The 18,582-nt window shown below is 57.8% G+C and overlaps 1 protein-coding gene across 1 annotated transcript in view; it reads right to left on the reverse strand.

Moving 5' to 3' along the window:
• The window catches only part of TTLL8 (tubulin tyrosine ligase like 8), a 61,638-nt gene extending 43,774 nt beyond the window's left edge, over positions 1-17,864 (reverse strand). Inside the window, exons 1-8 of the mRNA XM_039235165.1 lie at positions 17,834-17,864; positions 17,158-17,265; positions 9,612-9,703; positions 6,217-6,355; positions 5,308-5,381; positions 3,401-3,529; positions 2,129-2,243; positions 579-704 (exon numbers count right to left, since the gene is read on the reverse strand). Of these exons, the coding sequence (XP_039091096.1) occupies positions 579-704; positions 2,129-2,243; positions 3,401-3,529; positions 5,308-5,381; positions 6,217-6,355; positions 9,612-9,703; positions 17,158-17,221 (739 nt within the window). The 5' untranslated portion in view covers positions 17,222-17,265; positions 17,834-17,864. The remainder of the gene's footprint in view (positions 1-578; positions 705-2,128; positions 2,244-3,400; positions 3,530-5,307; positions 5,382-6,216; positions 6,356-9,611; positions 9,704-17,157; positions 17,266-17,833) is intronic.
• Positions 17,865-18,582: the final 718 nt, after the last annotated feature.

The following is an 18,582-nucleotide window of genomic DNA, read 5'->3' on the forward strand; positions in this document are numbered from 1 at the left end:
ACTGAGTGCAAGCGGCCAACCAGAAAAGGGTGTATGATTTCAGCCGTATGACACCTGGGGAGGCAGAAGGAAGGCCGCAGTGAAAGGACCAGTGGTGGCCGGGGTGGGGACGGCGGGACGGCGAGGCAGGCGCGGGGCCGTCAGGGCAGGGGGCACTGTGTCCCATGCCACCGTGAGGGACCCACACCGCGTACAGGACGGCACCTCAGTACAAACTGCGAGATAGCCACGTGTGCATAGGGCGTTGTCGTAACAAAGGCACCAGCTGGTGGGGACGCTGGCGGTAGAGGAGGCTGGGCGGGGGGGGGGGGGGGGGGGGGGGGGGGGGGGGGGCGGCTATGGGAAATCCCTGCACCTTCTGCTCAAGTTCACTGTGAACCGAAAGCTGCTCTATCGAAGCGAACAACAACCACACTTATTCGGGTGTCGCAGGCCTAACACCGCGGTGGCTCCGCACCACGCGGGGAAGCCACTCCCCATCACCCTCTTCTGCGGGAGGGACGCCCCCGTTCCGGACGCGCGGCCCACTGCCCCCCTGCGCTGTTCTCCTCACACGCTGCAGCCCGGGCCCCCCACACCTTTCCTGCTGCCGGGGCCGCTGCCGCCGGCCTCCCCGCTGCGGCCGGGTCCGCTGCTGCTGCAGGACTTCTGGTGGCTGACCACCCACTTGAGGACGCTGGAGGCCACCGTCCGCCGGAAGTCATCTGAAAGGACACCCAGGCCTCGCCCCTCTGCCGGCACCAGGGGCCAGGGACCTCGGCCAGCACCAGCCGTCCTCAGCCCAGGCGCCCTGCGAGCCGCACCTCCTGCCCTCGCCGCCTTCGAGGGCGCCGTTCCCTCCTCCCCGGCCTCCCGGGGGCCCTGTCAACAGAACCCGCGCACCCCTCCCTGCCCCTCTGCTACTCACCCCACCCCCACCCAGGGCCACAGGGCATGGACACCTGCGCCACCTCTCCCGCCCCCATGTCCTCAGCCCTGAACCAGAGGACAGAAGACTCCGCAGACACACTAGGACCCTGCCCATCCCAGGAGCTCTCTGGGCCTCCCTGGGCACGCCGGCCCCCACAGCTCCTGGCATGCAAGGGCCGGGGGGCTGCGCGCAGAGGGCAGCTCTGCACGCCACAGACCCAGGCTTGGGGCTGGACCGGCTCTGAGCGCTGTCTCGTGCTAGGAGAGGCGGCCGGCACCGCCGTGAGCGAGTCCCGGCTCACTTCCAAGCCCGCAGGGAGGTCCGCAAGGGATTCCCACGCCTTCTCACCAAAACCTGCCCCTTCCTCATCGCAGAGGAAGCTGCCCCCCACCCCCACCCCTGCCTGGCAGCGCTGCCACCTGGGAAACATCTGGAACCTGAGCTCCCTTCCCAGCTACCCCCAGGGCCCAGTGTCTCTCCTGAGCCTCCTCTGTCCACCAGAACAAACACCCTGAGCTTGCCCGCTGACATCTAGCCCCTCTGCCCGTGGACACGCGGGCACACTGCCTGCTCCAGCCCGGTCCCGGTCCGGGGCTCCCGCCCCCTGGGTCTGTGCCCGGTGCCCCCTCTCTGGGAGGCCCCTGCTCACCACCCCCTCCTCGCCTGCACGTCTCACCTCCAGCCCCCTCGGAGCTGCCTTGTCCTGCCTGCAGCCGTCTGCCCCCGGGAGCCCCGGGGTGGGGTCGGCCGCAGGGCAGGGCTGCTGGCAGTGCCGCTTCACGGCCCCCAGACCTGTGCTCAGGAAATCGAGGCGCCCCCAGACGGGCAGTGCTCACCTGCCCTGGCCTTCACCTTCTCTCTCCTGTCTTGGCAGGTCAATCCAGGAATCCTCCCAGTGTCCCCAGGCCAGAGCCGGTGGCCCACAGGACCAGCCCCACGCCAGCCTCTTCCAGGAGCCCAGTCAGAACCCAGCCGCTGATATGTGGCCCACAGTCTCCGTCAGCCCCCAGCTCCAGCCTGGCAGCTGCCGCCCACGGAAGCGTCTGGACCAGCCCTCACCACGTGACACAGAGCTGAGCCCCTGGGTCACGTGACACAGAGGGGAGCCCCTGGGTCTTGGGACGGGCCAGCCCACCTCCCTTCCAGAGGCTTCTGCAGCCACCTCGGTGAGGAGGTGGGCCACAGAGGGGCCCCGGCCGCCTGACGCCACTGACTTACCCAGGAATTCTTGCTTCTCGCTCTCGGTGCAGAGGCCGTAGCAGCGTGGGAAGAAGGAGTCAGGGTTGGCCTGGACGTACCACGGCAGGTTCCGCATGTTCACACACAGCCCGATCTCCGGAGACAGTGGCACGTCAGGCCGCCGCAGGCCGAGCGCTGGTCCACTCAGACCAGCCTGAGCGCCCACGGGCCCGGCTGGCAGCACCAGCTCCAAGAGGCTCTTGGGGGGGCGGGGGGCGGGGGCACCTGGAGCAGACCACTCCCCTCCCCCAGTCCCTCCTGGCCCTGGCCAGCTGGTTCAGACAGCAGGGTGACCCGATATGCAGGCCAGGGTCACCTGAGGACGGGGTGGAGGGTCCTAGGTCCTGCATTCACCTCCGGGGCCCCTAGATGGTGCTGGGCCCAGGCCCCAGGAAGGAGGGAGCGAGCTCATGGGCACACTCACGGCTGGCCCCGCAAAAGTAATGCTGGTCATTAGACAGGCCTGCAGGCCGTCCTGCACCCCAGGGCCTAGCACCCCAGGGCCCAGCTCACTGCCCCATCGGGAACAAAGTACAAAAGGCTGGAAGATGCAGTGCCCGCTGGCTGCTGGGCACGCTAGTGGCCACTCAGCCAGGGGCCCTCTGTGGGGTTCCTGGCCTGGCCGGGCCACCTGCAGGCACGGCCCACACCCCAAAAGAGGTCAGCAGCGGAGGCCTGGAGAGGAGGTATGGGGCCAGATCCCCACAGGGAGCCCTGGTGCCAGCGCCAGCCTCATCCCTACCCTCCGTGCCATCCCTGCTGCCAGGAAGCCCTCTACGCAGCCTTCCCTGGGAGGGCGCACACAGGCCTGTCCACCCTGGGCCAACCCCGCTCCTGAGCCTCAGCCCTGGAGTAACAGGCACGGGACCATGGGACGGACAGGGGGTGGCAGGAGGTGCCGGAGGCCCCAGGGAAGGGCCGGTGGCCTGGCTCTCCCTGAGACCCCGAGCCCCTCCAGGGTGCAGAGCCCAGGCCGGGCCGTGGGGGCAGCCCCCACCTGCCCCGCCTGGGGTTTGGCCCGTGAGCCCAGAGGAGGGGCACCTGGGGCCCTGGGAGCACCAGCGGGACAGGTGCTGAGGGCCTCTGGACACCGATACCGCGTCCTGGGGTCCCCGACCAGGCAGCAGACCTGGAGAAGGGCCTCCGGTGCACCTGCGGGCCCCCCAGCCCAGGGCCCCTGGAGCCTCAGGAGGCACGGCGCTGCTCCCCTCCCGCCCTGAGCAACGCCCCTGCCCGGGCCCTCCCGCTCACCTTGGTGGTGAAGGAAGCCGTCTTCCCAAAGTGGTTCAGCACCTGGTCACAGTTCAGGCTGTGATAGTCAATGACGTCCCTTTTGATGGTCCAGAGGAAGTACGGCATTTCATTTTTTACCAACCTGGACTGGCAAGAAAAAACAAAACAACGCTCATCAATACCCAACATTCAAGGTTCATATCTTTTTTTTTTAATGTTTTATTTATTTTTGAGAGAGAGACAGACAGAATATGAGGAGGGGAGGGGCAGAGAGAGAGGGGGACACAGAATCCGAAACAGACTCCAGGCTCTGAGCTGCCAGCACAGAACCTGACTCAGGGCTCGAACTCATGAACCGTGAGATCATGACCCAAGCATAAGTTGGACGCTTAACCGACTGAGCCACCCAGGTGCCCCGCAAGGTTCATATCTCTGGATGTTGGGGTATAAGTAAGAGTGAAGGAAATCAGATTTTAAATGACCCTTGAAGTGTGTACTCTGTGATTCTCCTCTGGGAGGCCGGAGAGACCTGCTCCTTGAGGGCCTACTGCGCACTGTGCTGGGAGCAACTATCAGCACGCTGGGGCTCTGCTCTTGAGAAGCAAGTTCGAGGCTCCGGCTTGTGGCTGCAGGGGCACCAAAAGTGTGTGGCTGAGTGAGGTCTGAGCTGCCTGCCTGTGGGTGCCCACGTGAGGTGTGGGGGTATGCCACACGTGCGCATGGGGTGAACGCTCTGCTTCCTGGCCTGGGAGACCGTGGGAGACGCCTCCTCTGCCCCTCCACCTCCTGGAGGGCAGGAGGCCAGGGCCATGGGAGCTAGACCCAGGGTGGCCTTGGCTCCTATGATTTTGTTTACAGACAAGAGCACATGTTTGGTCAAAATATCTTACCAAAGAGATACAAGGAAAGGAAAACGTTGTCCAAAATTCTGACGGCCTCAAGACCCTGCGGGGTCATTCTGTGCAGACCAGCATTTGAGGACACGCCTAACGTTCTGCAACACAGCCTGGCCTACCTCGACCCCATGTTCTGGGGGGCACTGGGTGCCCCCACCCCAGTGCCAGCGACAGCACCGGGAGGGAGCGGGGAGCTGGCCGGCAGCATCACTTCCTGAAACCCATCCCAGTGCTGGAAGCATGGCCTTCCCTCCTACTCCGAGGGACGGCTAGCTTTTGCTGCCACTTTCTGGCCCAAGTCCCATTTGTTCAAGTGTGGGACGGACGGTCTTAGCGGGGCCTGGGCCTCCAGGCGCCTCCCCAGTGTCCCCGAGCCAACGCTGCAGCTTCGTGGGCGCCTCGGCTCCGGGCCGCTTCCCGGTGTGTGTGTTCACTGCTCCCCTGTGAGCCCTGCACACGGGCTGGACCCAGCTCGCCCAGGGGCGAGGAGCGCGCGCTCCGCCCGGCCTCCGGGCTGCCCTCAGGGGCCTTGCAGGGACTCGGCGCCACCCCCGTGACCGCTGTCTTCCCGGAGGAGCTGTTGGGCGCGGCTACGTGTCTCTCCTCCCCCACATCAGGCGGCGCCCCTGCAACATCGCAGCAGGTGCACCGTCTCCCCAGCGCTGTCTCCAGGAGGGGCCGCTTCTTCTGCGCCCACCTTGCGGGTGACCCGGGTGAGGCCCCACGAGCCTGGCCCTGCTCTGGACCTCGACTCCGCCGCCCGCCTGCACAGCCCTGTGCGCACCATCGCGGCCTCACCCCGTGGCCTGTGTGCCCCGTCTGCTCCGGTCCTTTCCCACAGATTGTAGCCACAGCTTGTCTCCCGGCACACGCGTGCACACGTGGACACACGCGAGCGCGCGCAGTCCCCCTACCCCCCCTCGAGCGCGCGCGTGGATGCACACGCACGTGCGTGCCGCAGCGCCTGCCGGGCCTTGTCGCCTCTCCCCCGGACACAAACTGAGAGTGTGAGGAGTGGGGGGCACCTACCATCACATCGTGGATGTCGTCTGTCTTCTCCAGAGCCGTTTCTTGGCCTTCTTTGCCTTCAGCACGTTTACATTCTGCAAACACAACACGGGAGTCAGCGCGGCAGGGCCCCGCGGCCACAGAGCCGACCCCTCAGCAACCTTCGCGGGGCTCGGGCCACATCTGCCAGTCCGAGCGTCAGCCGTACGGCCCCTCCGCTGGGCCGGGACAGTGTCAGGATGTGGGACCCGGGGCAGCCGGCCTTGGGACGCGCGTGGCGGAGCATCGGGCGCGGGCAGCCGGCCTGCGTAGCGTAGACCCCAAGGGCCTGAGGGTGCCCCCGCGGTCTGCGGAGCGGGAGGCGGGGCCTCGGCGGGCTGGGGGCGGGGCCTCGGCGGGGCGGGAAGCGGGGCCTCTGTGGGGCGGGGCCTCGGCGGGGCGGGAGGCGGGGCCTCTGTGGGGCGGGGCCTCGGCGGGGCGGGAGGCGGGGCCTCGGCGGGGCGGGGCCTCGGCGGGGCGGGAGGCGGGGCGGGCCCTCGGCGGGGCGGGGGGCGGGGCGGGGCCTCGGCGGGGCGGNGGCGGGGCGGGAGGCGGGGCGGGGCCTCGGCGGGGCGGGAGGCGGGGCCTCGGCGGGGCGGGGCCTCGGCGGGGCGGGCCGAGAGGCCGGAGGAGGCCCGCTGAAGGGCGGCGGAGGAGGCCTGGCGTGGGCAGTGAGACACTGAGAAGCACCGGACCAGACCCTGAGAGCACAGGGCACAGTGCGTGGTCACCTGCCAAAGGCCGGCCGGGAGGGCGGCCGGGACACACGGGGCAGAGGCCCGGTGGCAGGCCCTGTGGCGGGAACAGCACCCGCTGCCGTGTGACTCGCTCCGGCCCCTGACAACACACACACACGCCTCGCGCAGGGACAAGACGCTCTCGATACTCTACCCGTCACCCCCGCACTGTCATCGTCCACATTCGGGAGGAACTTGGGGAGAAAGTGGAACTTCTTCTCCACCCAACCCTTTCTTCGAAGGGCGGCCCGTATCACTGGGTAGTGCCCATAGATGGAGAAAATCTTCTTTTCCTGAAATTGCAAGAGCATATTTTAAATTAAAGGATTGAAAGACAAGGCGGCAAATTCTCTACGAGAAGAGCCTTCAGAACAGGTGGGACACACAGCCTGAGCCAGTGGGCGGGGTGACACTCACGTCCTGCTCCACGGAAAACACCCGGAAGCACACAGAGGCATGGGGCCGGGCCCTCCGCGTGTGTGTCCATTCGTGGGCCTTGCACACACTGGCCTCACGTGCACAAAGGCCCAGCACAGGCGGGACCAGGGGCATGTCCCCAGCTCGGGGTGGGTCCGGGTCTGGGAGCTGGGCCTGGGGCGACAGGGCCTGGGGTGCATACTACACTCTCTCTTCTCTACGAGGCCAACGGTCCCTTATGCTTGGGGGGAGGGGATGGTGCCCGAGGTTTGAGGAGGGAGGAGAGGGAGGAGCTGTTCAACCACCCAGGAAGGGCCCGAGGGACAGGAGGGCCGGCACCAGGGAGGCTGGGGACTCCTCCGGTCACTGTGGGAATGAACGCAGATGCCTGGGCACCGGCAGGGAGACGGCAGACGGTGGAAGGTACCGAGGCCTTCCCAGCTGGGCGACGGGAGAGTGATGGTCATGCTGGAGCCCCTGGGGCCCATGCTGCTGAGGACACAGCCTGGACACATGCACCAGGTAGGGTCACAGAGGGTGACAGCCGCAGGGCAGTCAGGAATCAGGTGTGGAGTCGGCAGTGAGCTTAGGGCCTCATGAGTTTGTGGGAGCAGGCAGAGAGTGCCGGGTGGGAGGGCAAGCGGCTCAGCCTCACTGCTATTCCTAATTAGCTGACTTTGAATTAATCAAAAGACAGACTATCCTGGGTGGGCCTGACCTAATCAGATGCACCTCTTAAAAAGGGGTCCAGAGCTTCCCTGAAGTCGGAGATTCAAAGTGGGAGAGACCTTCTTCCCGTTGCTGGCTTTGAAGAAGCCAGCTCTATAGCCACAAGAGAATGAATCCTGGCAATAAGCCAAGAGAGTCTGGAAGTGGATCTTCTTCAGTTGAGCCTCCAGATCAGACCCCGGCCCAGCTGATGTCTCATTTCAGCCTTGAGAGACCCTGAGCAGAGGGTCTAACCCCACAGAAGCTGTGAGGTAATAAACGTTTAAGTAGCTAAGTTCACAGTGACTTGTTACACAGCCCTGATAGCTAACACATCCTATAGTTCCCACAAGGAAGACCCGCACACCCACACCCAGGAACACAGATAATAAGGCAGACGCCTGGGGCTAGAAGCCGTGAGTTCAAGTTCCAGCATCCACATGACAGAGCCTCCTTCTACTCGGGAAATGTGTCCAAAGCCGCCTACAGGGCTGCACACCCGGACAGAGGGATGTGGACGCACGTGGCCACGGGGGGGGGGGGGGCTGCTCCGATGGAGAGGCGGGCAGGAAACCAGCAAGAGCGCCAGCACCCGGGGCCCCAGCAAGGCCTCCTGGCCACCCCGACACCCGGCTTGCTTGTAGTCAAATTGAACAACTTTAGAAAAGCTGACTAATTTTAGTCGACATAATATAGCTCCTCGGGGAACGACAAAAGGAAGAAAAACAGAGTACAAGACGCGTAACGGGTAAGAGAGGGGAAGTGGGATCTTAAAAGCCATTGGTCCACAAAGAGGCACAAAATGAGGGGGAGCTGGCAGCCAGGACAAATGGAGTGAGTGAAGGAGACAGGGACACGTGGGGGCCCCTGAGGACAGCAGGGCCCAGTTCGAGACGAACGCAGCAAAGGCCCCAGGCTGGATTTTTAAAATCTCAATCTGTGCTGTTTACAAGAGAAAATCAAAAGCCTGAGCCTACAGACAGGTAGAACATGAAAGGATCTGAGACAAAATATCCTTTGGGACAAACAAACCACTGAAGTAAAGAAAATCATCCCATAATTTACCAAAGATTCAGCTCACCAGGAAGGTACCCAGGGGCTCTGATGGCAGACAGTCCCACACAGTGAAGGACCCCACGGTGATAACAGGGTGTTTACAGGCTTCTCTCTCGGTAAATGACAGAAGACACAGACCACAGATTTCAATAAGACTCAAAGATCTGAGCACATAACCATCTCAGCCCTGACGGCTCTGAATGGAGAGCTCCGCGTCGGCTCTCACATAAACACACAACGCTGGGCGCACAGCAAGTCGGAGCACACTTCACCGGAAGAGCATTGTGCAGATTACGTTCTCAACCACAGCGCACTCAAGCTAGAAATCAGGAACAAAATAGACAGAAAAGCCTCACAAGACAGGACATTAACTAGTCTTTTAAGTAACCCACAATCAAGGAAAAGGAATACTACAGGGTGTAAAATACCTTGAGCCACATCTCAACAGAAGTATTAGAAAAGCTTGTGAAATCAGGGCGCCTGACTGAGCGTCGGACTTCGGCTCAGGTCATGATCTTGCGGTTTGTAAGTTCCAGCCTCACAACAGGCTCGCTGCTGTCAGCATGGAGCCCGGAGCCTGCTTCAGATCCTCTGTCTCCTCTCTCTCTACCCCTCCTCTGCTTGCACTCTCTCAAAAATAAACATTTAAAAAAAAAAAAAAGCTTGTGAAATCAGCTAACACAATACTTAGAGGGCTGTTGTAGCCCTAAATGTTCACACGTTTTTAGGCTTCAGTAGAAAACCTGAAAATGAATTAGCTGCTATGGCTCCACTGGTATGAAATCCCAGAGAGCACAGCCAGGGGCCCCCAGGGCCGGCCGGGGACAGGCTCCCCGTCACAGTGCAGTGGGTGGTCTGGCCGGGCACACGTGTGCACCAGCTGGTCGCACGCAGGTCATGTGTTCCCACTTCGGAAGCACGTTTTGTGTATGATGTCCTGAACTTCTCAGAGCTCCTATGCGCCGCCTTCTGAGCAAGGGCGCCCCATGCAGGGCAAAGCCAGAGGACAAGAGAACTTTTCCCCAGCCAAGGCAGTCCTCTGCTCCCCCCGCCCCCAGAAGTACTTTTCTTAATCCGCTCCCCCTGGGGGCCAGAGCCCGGTGTCCAGGGCACAACTAGGGCTGGTGGAGGTGTGGGCAGCAGGGGTGCTGAGGGGGTCAAAGGCAACCCACTCCCTCTCCAAATTCCAAAATAAGTTTCCTCATTTAAAAAGTGCCCCCACCTTGGGGCGCTCGGCTGGCTCAGTCCCAAGAGCATGAGCCTCTTGATTTTAGCGTGGTGAGTGCAAGCCCCACACTGGGTGCAGAGATTACTTAAATAAACAAAATTTTAAAAACTGGTGCCCCTCAAGCACCAAAGGCCATTTACCTTGATGGCCTTTTCCGTTAATTGTCTTGCTATTTTGTATCTGTCTATTTTGGGAGAAGGAATCAAGTCTCGGGAAATTCCACGTTTTAATTCTGCAGAAGAGAAACAGGCATCAAGGCAAAGGTAAAAGCACACAAGTGACGCTTGGGAGGAGCCCTAATCACAGAAGCCCAGCCCCCGCCCCGTCGCCCTCCTCCAGGCCCACCCCCACCTCTGGTCCCCTCATCCCCATTGCCCTGCCCACCCCCACCGCTGGCACCCCCACCCCTGTTGCCCTGGCCACTCCCTCCGCTGCCCCCCCACTCCAGGCCCACCCCCACCTCTGGCCTCCAGACCCTCCTCCTGCAATTCCTCAGCCCCTCCCCCAGCTGCATTCCCTGGCAGCTCTGGCTGGGGCACCCTCCCCTTCTGGAGACCATGACCGCCCCCCCCACCAAGGCTGTCCGACCAACCCTCCCTTCCATCAGCCCCTCCCTGCTCCTGTCCCTCACTTTGGCCTCCAGACTCCCATCAGCACGCACCAAGTTGTAATGCAAACACCTTAAAAATTAAAATGAAAACCTTCCTCTCTGTAGCCCACAGCCCTGCACTCTCCTGCCTTCAACCTCCCTCCACACCCTCCCCGGCTGGGCCCCACCACGGTCACAGCTTATGCTAAAGTCACACACACACAAGCTGGCCCCATGACCGCTCCTCGCTGGGGCCCCTTCTCCCTCCAGGCCCTAAACTTGGACGTGTCCGGCCTAGTCCTCAGACTCCATGCTTTGCCGTCCCCACCCACTCCCAGGGCCATCGCATCCTGTGAGTGGTTTTAAATTCCAGCGTGCCCAGGCCGCTGGGATGTGCACCTTCCGCCCAGACCACCTGTGGGTGCCTGGATAGCCCAAGAGCATCACAGGGGGCAGGTGAGCAGACATCCACCCAGCCCTGCTCTTCGTGGGCCCACGCGGCCGGTCAGTACAGACGAAAGCCGCAGAGGCCTTCCGAGGGGCTGCCGCTCTAACACCCTCACGTCCACGTGGAGAGAACGAATCCGGCCCCACCCGACGACACACACAATTAATCTGAAGTCCATCACGGGCCTCAAAGCGAACGCTGGACACACGGCTCCTGGCGGAAAGCACCGCCCTTGGCCAGGTGAAAATCTCCGAGGGGCGCACAGAAAGTACTAACTGTAAAGGTTGAAACTGCTGAAATGAAAATGTTCTGGTTGGTTAAGAAAATGGGAAGATAGAAAGCACAGATCGGGGGGGAAATATTCACAATATGTCAATCGGACGAAGCTCAGCACAAAAGAATGACAATGAGCGGTTCCACGTGCGTGAAGTTCTGGAGCAGGATTAACCTGTGGAGACAAAAGCCAGAACAGGGGCGGGGCGGGGCGGGGCACGAGGAAACTGGCCGTGGCACCAGCGGTCCGACAGGGTTGCCTCGGAATGACGCCAGGCTCAGCAGAACGACAGACAAGAAACAGAAGCCACGGGCACCTGCCGTGCGGGTGAAGCGGCCAGGAGCTGACAGAAACGCGAGCCAAGGTCAGTGAGTCCCAAAATCTGCACAAAACAGCACCCGTGAGCACACACAGAGTCCCCACCGCAGAGCCGTCAAACACGCAAACTCCAGGACGCGGGGAGCGTGTGGTAAAATGGGCCGAGGGTCTGGTTTGTCCTTTAGCCACAGAGCAGTTAAGTGAGGAGTCAGGGATGGAACAGAAAGTCACAGAAAATTTAATACTCAGACCCTAATAACACACGTGTCAGAGAGGCTGAGGGGAAAGTGCTGCATAGTTCTGACCCAAAGGATAATTTAAATGCCAACTATCAAACCTCATGGGCTGTAGTTAAGTTGTATTTACAGACATTTTTAGCTGCAGATGAATATATTCAAAAATAATAAAAGCTAAAAAGAATGCGTTAAGGGCACCTCGGTGGTTCAGCCGGTTAAGCCTCTGACTTTGGTTCAGGTCATGATCTCATGGTTCATGATTTCGAGCCCCGAATGGGGCTCTGAGCTGACAGCTCGGAGCCAGGAGCCTGCTTCGGATTCTGTGTCTCCCTCTGTCTCTGCTCTTTCCCTTGCTTACGCTCTCTGTCTCTCTGTCTCTCTCTCAAAAATAAAATAAACACTAAAGAAAAGCTGTTTTGAATCCAAGAAAGAAGCTTAATCCAGCCAAAGATATAAGACGAATAAAATTAATAAACAATTGGTGAAATCGACTGATAAAAAAGAGAAAAGGCATGAAAATGTAACTTAAAACCTTCCCATAAGTGAAACTCCATTCATGGGTGAATGAATGGTACCCATCATTTTATCTTGTACAACTCATTTTGAGAGGAGAAAAAGCGTGGCCATGCCCTACTTGTTTTGTGAGGCCAGCGTGTTCCAGGAAAGTGTGACTTGAACACACAGATGACAATCATACACAAACGAGGAGCAAACTGCACCCAGTGATGTCAAGAAAAGTCCCTACTCCACGGCCACGTTGTGCCCTTCCAAGGCTGGATTACAAGAGCAAACATGGTGAAATTCACCCAATGAAGAGTCCAGAAAAGTCATAAATCCCATCTTAACAGACATAGAAGTGTCTTCACGAGCCCTAATTTCCATTTAGGCTGCAAATTCTCGGTGGACGAAGACACCCACAGTCAGCCTGGCAACGACCCTCCGTGGCACCTGCCTGTGGTTTCTAAGCGCCCTGGCCCCGAACCCAAGGGATCGGAGAGACCCGAGCTCCAGGAGACCTGGGATCCCCGGCCCAGGATGCCGGGCGCCCCAGCTGATCTCAGGGCATCTCGAGGCACTTACAGACGGGGATGGGGGGATGGCGAAGCTGTAGAAGCGGAACACGGGGTGGGGGGGGCGAGTGCGGACTGCTGGAGCACCGCAAAGTGTGATGGTGACTGGCCACAGTGCAGACACCCGGAAAGATTCTCAGAGGTGAGGAAGCCACACAAACAGGACCCTCACTTGAGGCCATCGGAGAGGCCTGGCATTCCAGCATCTTCCCTGGCAGCCCATAACTGCTGGGCACAAACAGGCACCTAAGCAGACCTTCCGGCAGGATCTGGACTTCACGGAGGCTAAGGGGACCCGCCCGAGAGTGAAGCGCTCTCTCACAGACCACAGCCCATCACGTAGTCAGTGTGGAGAAACGGCCATTCACGTGAGGGCCACCCAGGGCAGCTGGACCCGGGGGGATGGTGAGTGGGTTGCCAGAGCCGGGGCCGGGGTCACCGCAGCCTACGGCACCGTGGTGGTGGCCCTCCCACCCCCTGCGCAGACCTCCTGCCCTCAGGACCTTGCAGGCACTGACCCGGAAGAACTCTCCCATCAACCTACTGCGCCCAGTCCCACCTCAGAGGGACTCTCCAGGGAAGCCCCCCCCCACCCCACACAGGGGACGTGGACAGTCACCAGGTGCCACAGCACCACTGCTCCCGTGGCCACGGGGAATGCTGCTCTACAAGGGAGGGGTGCGGCCCGCACTGCTCCAGAGACCGGTGGCGGCACCGACGCCGGGGCAGCCAGACACGGTGGGCAAATCAGGGGCACAACGCCACCTCCGAAGGAGTCTTGGCAAAATACTCAACCCAAGCCTCATGAAGCCTCTAGAGCGCGTCCCCAGATCAAAAGGGCCACGCAGGAGACAGAGGCGGAGAGGAAACCACCGTGAGGCAGCAGCCGGGTAAGTCTTTAGGGCTTTCTGCAGAGCAAGAGGCTCTCCTCTTCTGTAAGTCTAGATCTTGAAAGCACAAGGCCAAGGAAGAGTAAAAGACAGCTGAGAGACAGGACCACCTAATGCAGTCATCGGCCCTTGACCAGATCCCGATTTCAACAGACCAGCTGGGGACTTGCTGGGAAAATACAAATATACTCTGGGCATTGGAGTTTATTAAGGAATTACTGTCCAACTTATCAAGTGGGAAAAAAGAGTTTAGTGATGCAAAAAATGTCATTTCTAGAGATACTCAGTAAATATTTAGATACATACTAATATTTACTCATAAACATTAACAAAAAATTAATAAAATCATTATTAAAGACAAAAGAGAGATGATCTATAATATCAAAAGGATCAATTTCTCAGGAAGAAATAAAAGTTCTAAATGTGCATGAACTTAATTTTATATAAAAATATAAGTAGACAAAGCTAAAAAAAAAAGGACATAGAAAATCCACAATCATACTGAGACATTTAACCTACTTCTCTCAGTAAATGAAAGATTAAACAAAGAATCAGTAGAATGCAGCAGATTTGAGCACCGTGATTAACCAGCCACACTTAAATGATGTACATATACACCTTATTCCACAACTTGACACATGTTTTCTTCACTTATGTGTCTTCCAATATAGATTACACCCTAGACTACAGAGTCTCAATAAATTTCAAAGGACTAAAATGATACTGATTAAGTTCTCTGGAACCTCTTAAATCAAACTAGAAATTAATAACAAAATATAACTAGGAATTGTCTTAAATGTTCAAAAGCTAAGTGGCCCACTTGAAAAATAAAACACAGATCAAAGGTGAAATCAAGTGAAAACTCAAAAATGATTTGAGTTGAATTATAGTAAAAATATGACATTTCAAATCATTTTAATGCAGCTAAAATAGGGATTAGAGGGAAATTTATAAATTTAAATTTATATATTAGAAAATAAATTGAATACTATCGAATCTACTATCCCAAGAGGCTAGCAAGAGAGCAATTAAACAAAAAGAAAGACAATAATAAAGAGCAGAATTCAATTAAACAAAAAACAAAGTGTCTTAGAGAAAATTAATAAACCACAAGTTGGATCTGTGAAACAATCTTTAAATTGATAAACATCTAAATAGCTCAAGAAAAAAGAAAACACAAATTATCAATATCAAGAATGAAAAAGGGGACATCGTTACTGATGGTACAGATATTAAAATGATAATAAGATACTATAAACATCACCGTGCCAATAATTCGACAGTTCATATGAAATAAACATTTTCCTTGAAAAATAAAGCATTATCTAACTGACATAAAATGGAAAATCCAGGTAGGCTTATTTTTGGTAAAGAAATTAACTCCATAATTGAAAAGTTTCCCACAGTGAAAAACTCCAGGTCTATATGGCCTCACAGGTCAATCTTTCCAAACAATTGGGGGTGAAATACCTTACATAAGCCGTTTCATTGAATAGGGAAATAGGAAACCCTTTCAACTCTTTTTAGGTGGTCAAAAATTTAATACCAAAACCTAACAAGGACATTACAAGAAAAGAATAGTACAGCCTATCTCATTCATAAAAGTAGGCATACAAGTCATAAACATTTGTTCATCAAATCGAGTGACATATAAAATACATGACCATGTGAAGATTATTCCAGGAATATAAAGTTGGTCTAATATTTGAAAATCCATCAACATAACCCACATTAATAGACTAAAAGAAAAAAAAATATATCACCAACTCAATAGATGCAGAAAGAAAGCATGTGATAAAATGTAAGAACTATTCATTTTATCACATGTAATAATTCTTCATTAAAAACTTCTCAGTAAGCCAAGAATAAAAGGGAACTTCCTTTAAAGCTTGTAGAAACATCACACTTCATGGTGAAATATTGAGCACTTTTCCCCTCAGTTTGGAAACAAAAACAAGATGTCCACTACGTTACTTCTATTCAACATTATACTGAAAGTACTAGCCAATGTAACAAAGCAAGAAAAGGAAATAAAAAGTATAAAGCCTGAAAAGATTTGTAGATGATGATTGTGTACCGAAGAAATCTAAATGAATCTACTGGCTATTAGAATTAGTAAGCAAAGTCACCAAATGCCAAGTCAGTATATCAGAGGTCACTGTATTTCTATATACTGGGAACAATTAGAAAATGAAACTTAATAATGTCATCCCTCAAAAACATCAAATATCTAGAAGTAAATCTAACTGAAGATTTCTTCCGTTCCTGTACCCTGACAACTACAAACACTATTGATAAGAATTAAAGAACTAAATGTTCTTGGATTGGAAGACTCAATAATGATAAAATGTTAATTTTCACCCAAATTGATCCATAGATCGATTCATTGTAACCAAAATTAAATCCTAGCAGGATTTGTGTGTGTGGAGGGGGGAGGGGTGCTAACAATTTAATTCTAAAATTTATATGGTGATGCAAAAGTCTCAGAAAACCTAAACAAGTCCTGGGCGGCTCAGTCGGTTAAGTGTCCGATTTTGGCTCAGGGCATGATCTCACAGTTCGTGGATTCGAGCCCCGTGTCGGGCTCTGTGCTGACAGCTCAGAGCCTGGAGCCTGCTTTGAATTCTGTGTCTCCCTCTCTCTCTCTGACCCTCTCCCGCTTGCTCTCTGTCTCTGTCTCGCAAAATAAAATAAAGACTAAAAAAAGGAAAGAAAAAAACCTAAACAAGACTTGAAGGATAAAGCCATACGATGAAATATGACTTCTTACGAAGCTACTGGAATTAACACAGGGTAGTATGGACTCAGGATAGGCAGAGAGGTCAGTAACACAGAATGGAGAACACAAAATAGGACTGTGTCTGATTTTCCACAAAGACGGCATTGCTTGCAGGGCACCTGCTGGGTCAGTCAGTCACGTGGGGGAAGAGTGACCACTCCCCGCTGGCCGCCACCTCACTCCATTCAGAACAGTGAATGTCTGTGAACTGCGGAGGTAAATGTGAAATGTAAGATCATAGAGTTTCTAAAGGAAAACATGGGATACTATTTTCTGCACAATGGAGTGGGTAGAGATTCCCTAGTAAGATTCCAGAACCACGGACTATGAAGAAAAGATTGACAATTACACTTCCTTACAATTAAGGGGTTCTTATTTTCAAAAGTAATCAAGTGGCTGAAAACACCAGCCCCAGATTCCAGAAGGTGCTTCTGTCTGTCTGGGAAAGAACTGGTCTGTATCCAGAGAAGACCAAGAATTCCCACAACTCAGGCCCACAACCCACTTGGATGGTGGCCAAAAGACGGGGACAGACACTCCACAAAAGGGCCGCAGATGGCAAGCGAGCACGTGAAAAGAGCTCAGCCTCGCGGGGGACAGTAATATCGAAGCCATGGCGAGGTGCCGTCACCCCCGCCCCCGCCCAGGGGCCGCGAGGGACAGGACGAGCCCCGGCTCCACACCTGGGCTAACACAGGGCTGAACAGGAGCCCAGCCTGCACCCCGCGACTCCACCCAGGGGCGCACGCGCAGGGGTTCACTCGTGCGGGCAAAGGGCCCCCACTCCTCCCCCGGGACGGCGTCTCCACGTGGGCGGTGCGCTTTGCGCCCGTTTCCCAAGAGGCGCTCCGAGGTGGGCCAGCCTGGAGCGCAGCAGGGGTGGAGGGCGGGGGCGGAGGAGGGTGCTGGGGCGGTTGGTCCGCGCACAGGCTCCGCGGCCCGGCCCCCGCCCCCCCACTGCCCTCGCGGATGCTCGTGCCCGTGGACGCCCGGAGTCCCCGCCGCGCCCTGTGCCCTGGTCTGCGCCGGCTGCCCCACCCCGCCCGCGCCCTGGGCCGCGCGAGGCCGACGGGGACACTGACTGCTTTCTTCCCTCGGGTCTCCCTCCAGTGAGGCGGGGAGCCTCGTCCTTTCGCGGGGCTCCATCCCGGGCTCTGGCCGCTCGCCCCTCGGCGCGCCCGCTCGCTCCCCTGCAACCAGAGGGGGCGCCAGTGAGGACTCCGGGCCGGAGGGCATCCCCGCGGGGCGGGGCAGGCCTGCTCCCGGGCTCGGGCTCGCAAGCCAGGTTGAGGGGAGGGAAGGTGTAGGTAGGGGCCGGTCTGGGGGCCGGTGGGGGACAGGGAGTAAGTCTAGGATCGTAGGGGCGGGGGGGCGGGAGGGAGGCAAGTCTAGACTTGCAGGGGTGGGTCTGGGCTCCCGAGGACTGAAGGGGTGGGCAAGGCTGGAGCTCCAAGCCGAGGAGTTGGGAATCAGGTCTGGGCCCCCGAGGGCAGCGAGCAGTGTGGACAGTTGGAGGGGTGGGCGGGTCTGGGGTGGGGTGGAAAGTCTGGAGTTCCAAGGAAGAGTAGTTCTTGGATTCCGGGGGGCGTCTAGAATCCTGGGGGGGGGGGGGGGGTGGGTGGGGGGGTTAGTCTGGAGTCCCGGGACGGGGGAGGGCGATCAGGGAGTCCGAGCGCAAGTGGGGCGGGACACGGGGTCCTGTCTGGCATCCGCGGGGCACAGGTCCGGGATTCTGCGCGGCGGGGGCCGCGCGCTCACCTGGGACCGACCTCGTGGAGCAAGCCTCGCCCCCATCCCCCGCCGCGCCGCCTGGCGTCCCACGGTTGCCCGGGGCAACGGGCGGGGCCGTCGCGTCGCATTGTGCAGCTCCGGCGCTCGGTGTGCGCGGCCCCACGGGCCCTGGGGGCGCGGCGCGGCGGCGGGCGCGGGGAGTGGGGCTGCGAGGGCGCGCGGGCGGCTGGGGGCGCCGGGAGCGGCTGCGGAGGGGGTAGCGCGGACGGTGGCGCACGCGAGGCTCTGATCCCCGTGGGCCGCGGTCAGTGGCGCACGCGCTGGGTCTGGGGCCCGGGCTGCGGTCCGAGGCACGGGGGCCGGGACGCCCGGCCATGGTGTCTGCGCGAAGGAGTGGCCGCGCCATCCCCGGCCGGGGTCACGCGGTCCCTCCCGGCGCGGGCTGTTGGGGTCACACTTACCCGCCCTGGCAGTCCGAGGCCTCCAAGTCATAAAGACTCGGAAGAGTCACAACCGGCCCTCGACCCCAACCCAGGTCTCCCTCTGACCCTCACTCCCGGAGCCCCCAGCGGCCGCGTTTGGTGAGCAGAGGCGCAGATCTCAGCCCCCAGGGTGGACACGCGGGGCCGGGGGGAGGGGGCTGCGCACTGGCTGTCCCCTCACGGAGGTGGTCGGGACGGCTTCTGTCACGCCAAAGAATCCGAGGTGGCCTTGGTGTCCCCAAGTTCACTCGTGGGAGCCTGCACCGTCACCCTGCGTGTTCCAAGTGCACCCAG

This window comes from Hyaena hyaena, unplaced genomic scaffold, assembly GCF_003009895.1.
Source record: "Hyaena hyaena isolate Hyena2069 unplaced genomic scaffold, ASM300989v1 scaffold_4, whole genome shotgun sequence".
Taxonomy (NCBI): Eukaryota; Metazoa; Chordata; class Mammalia; order Carnivora; family Hyaenidae; genus Hyaena; species Hyaena hyaena.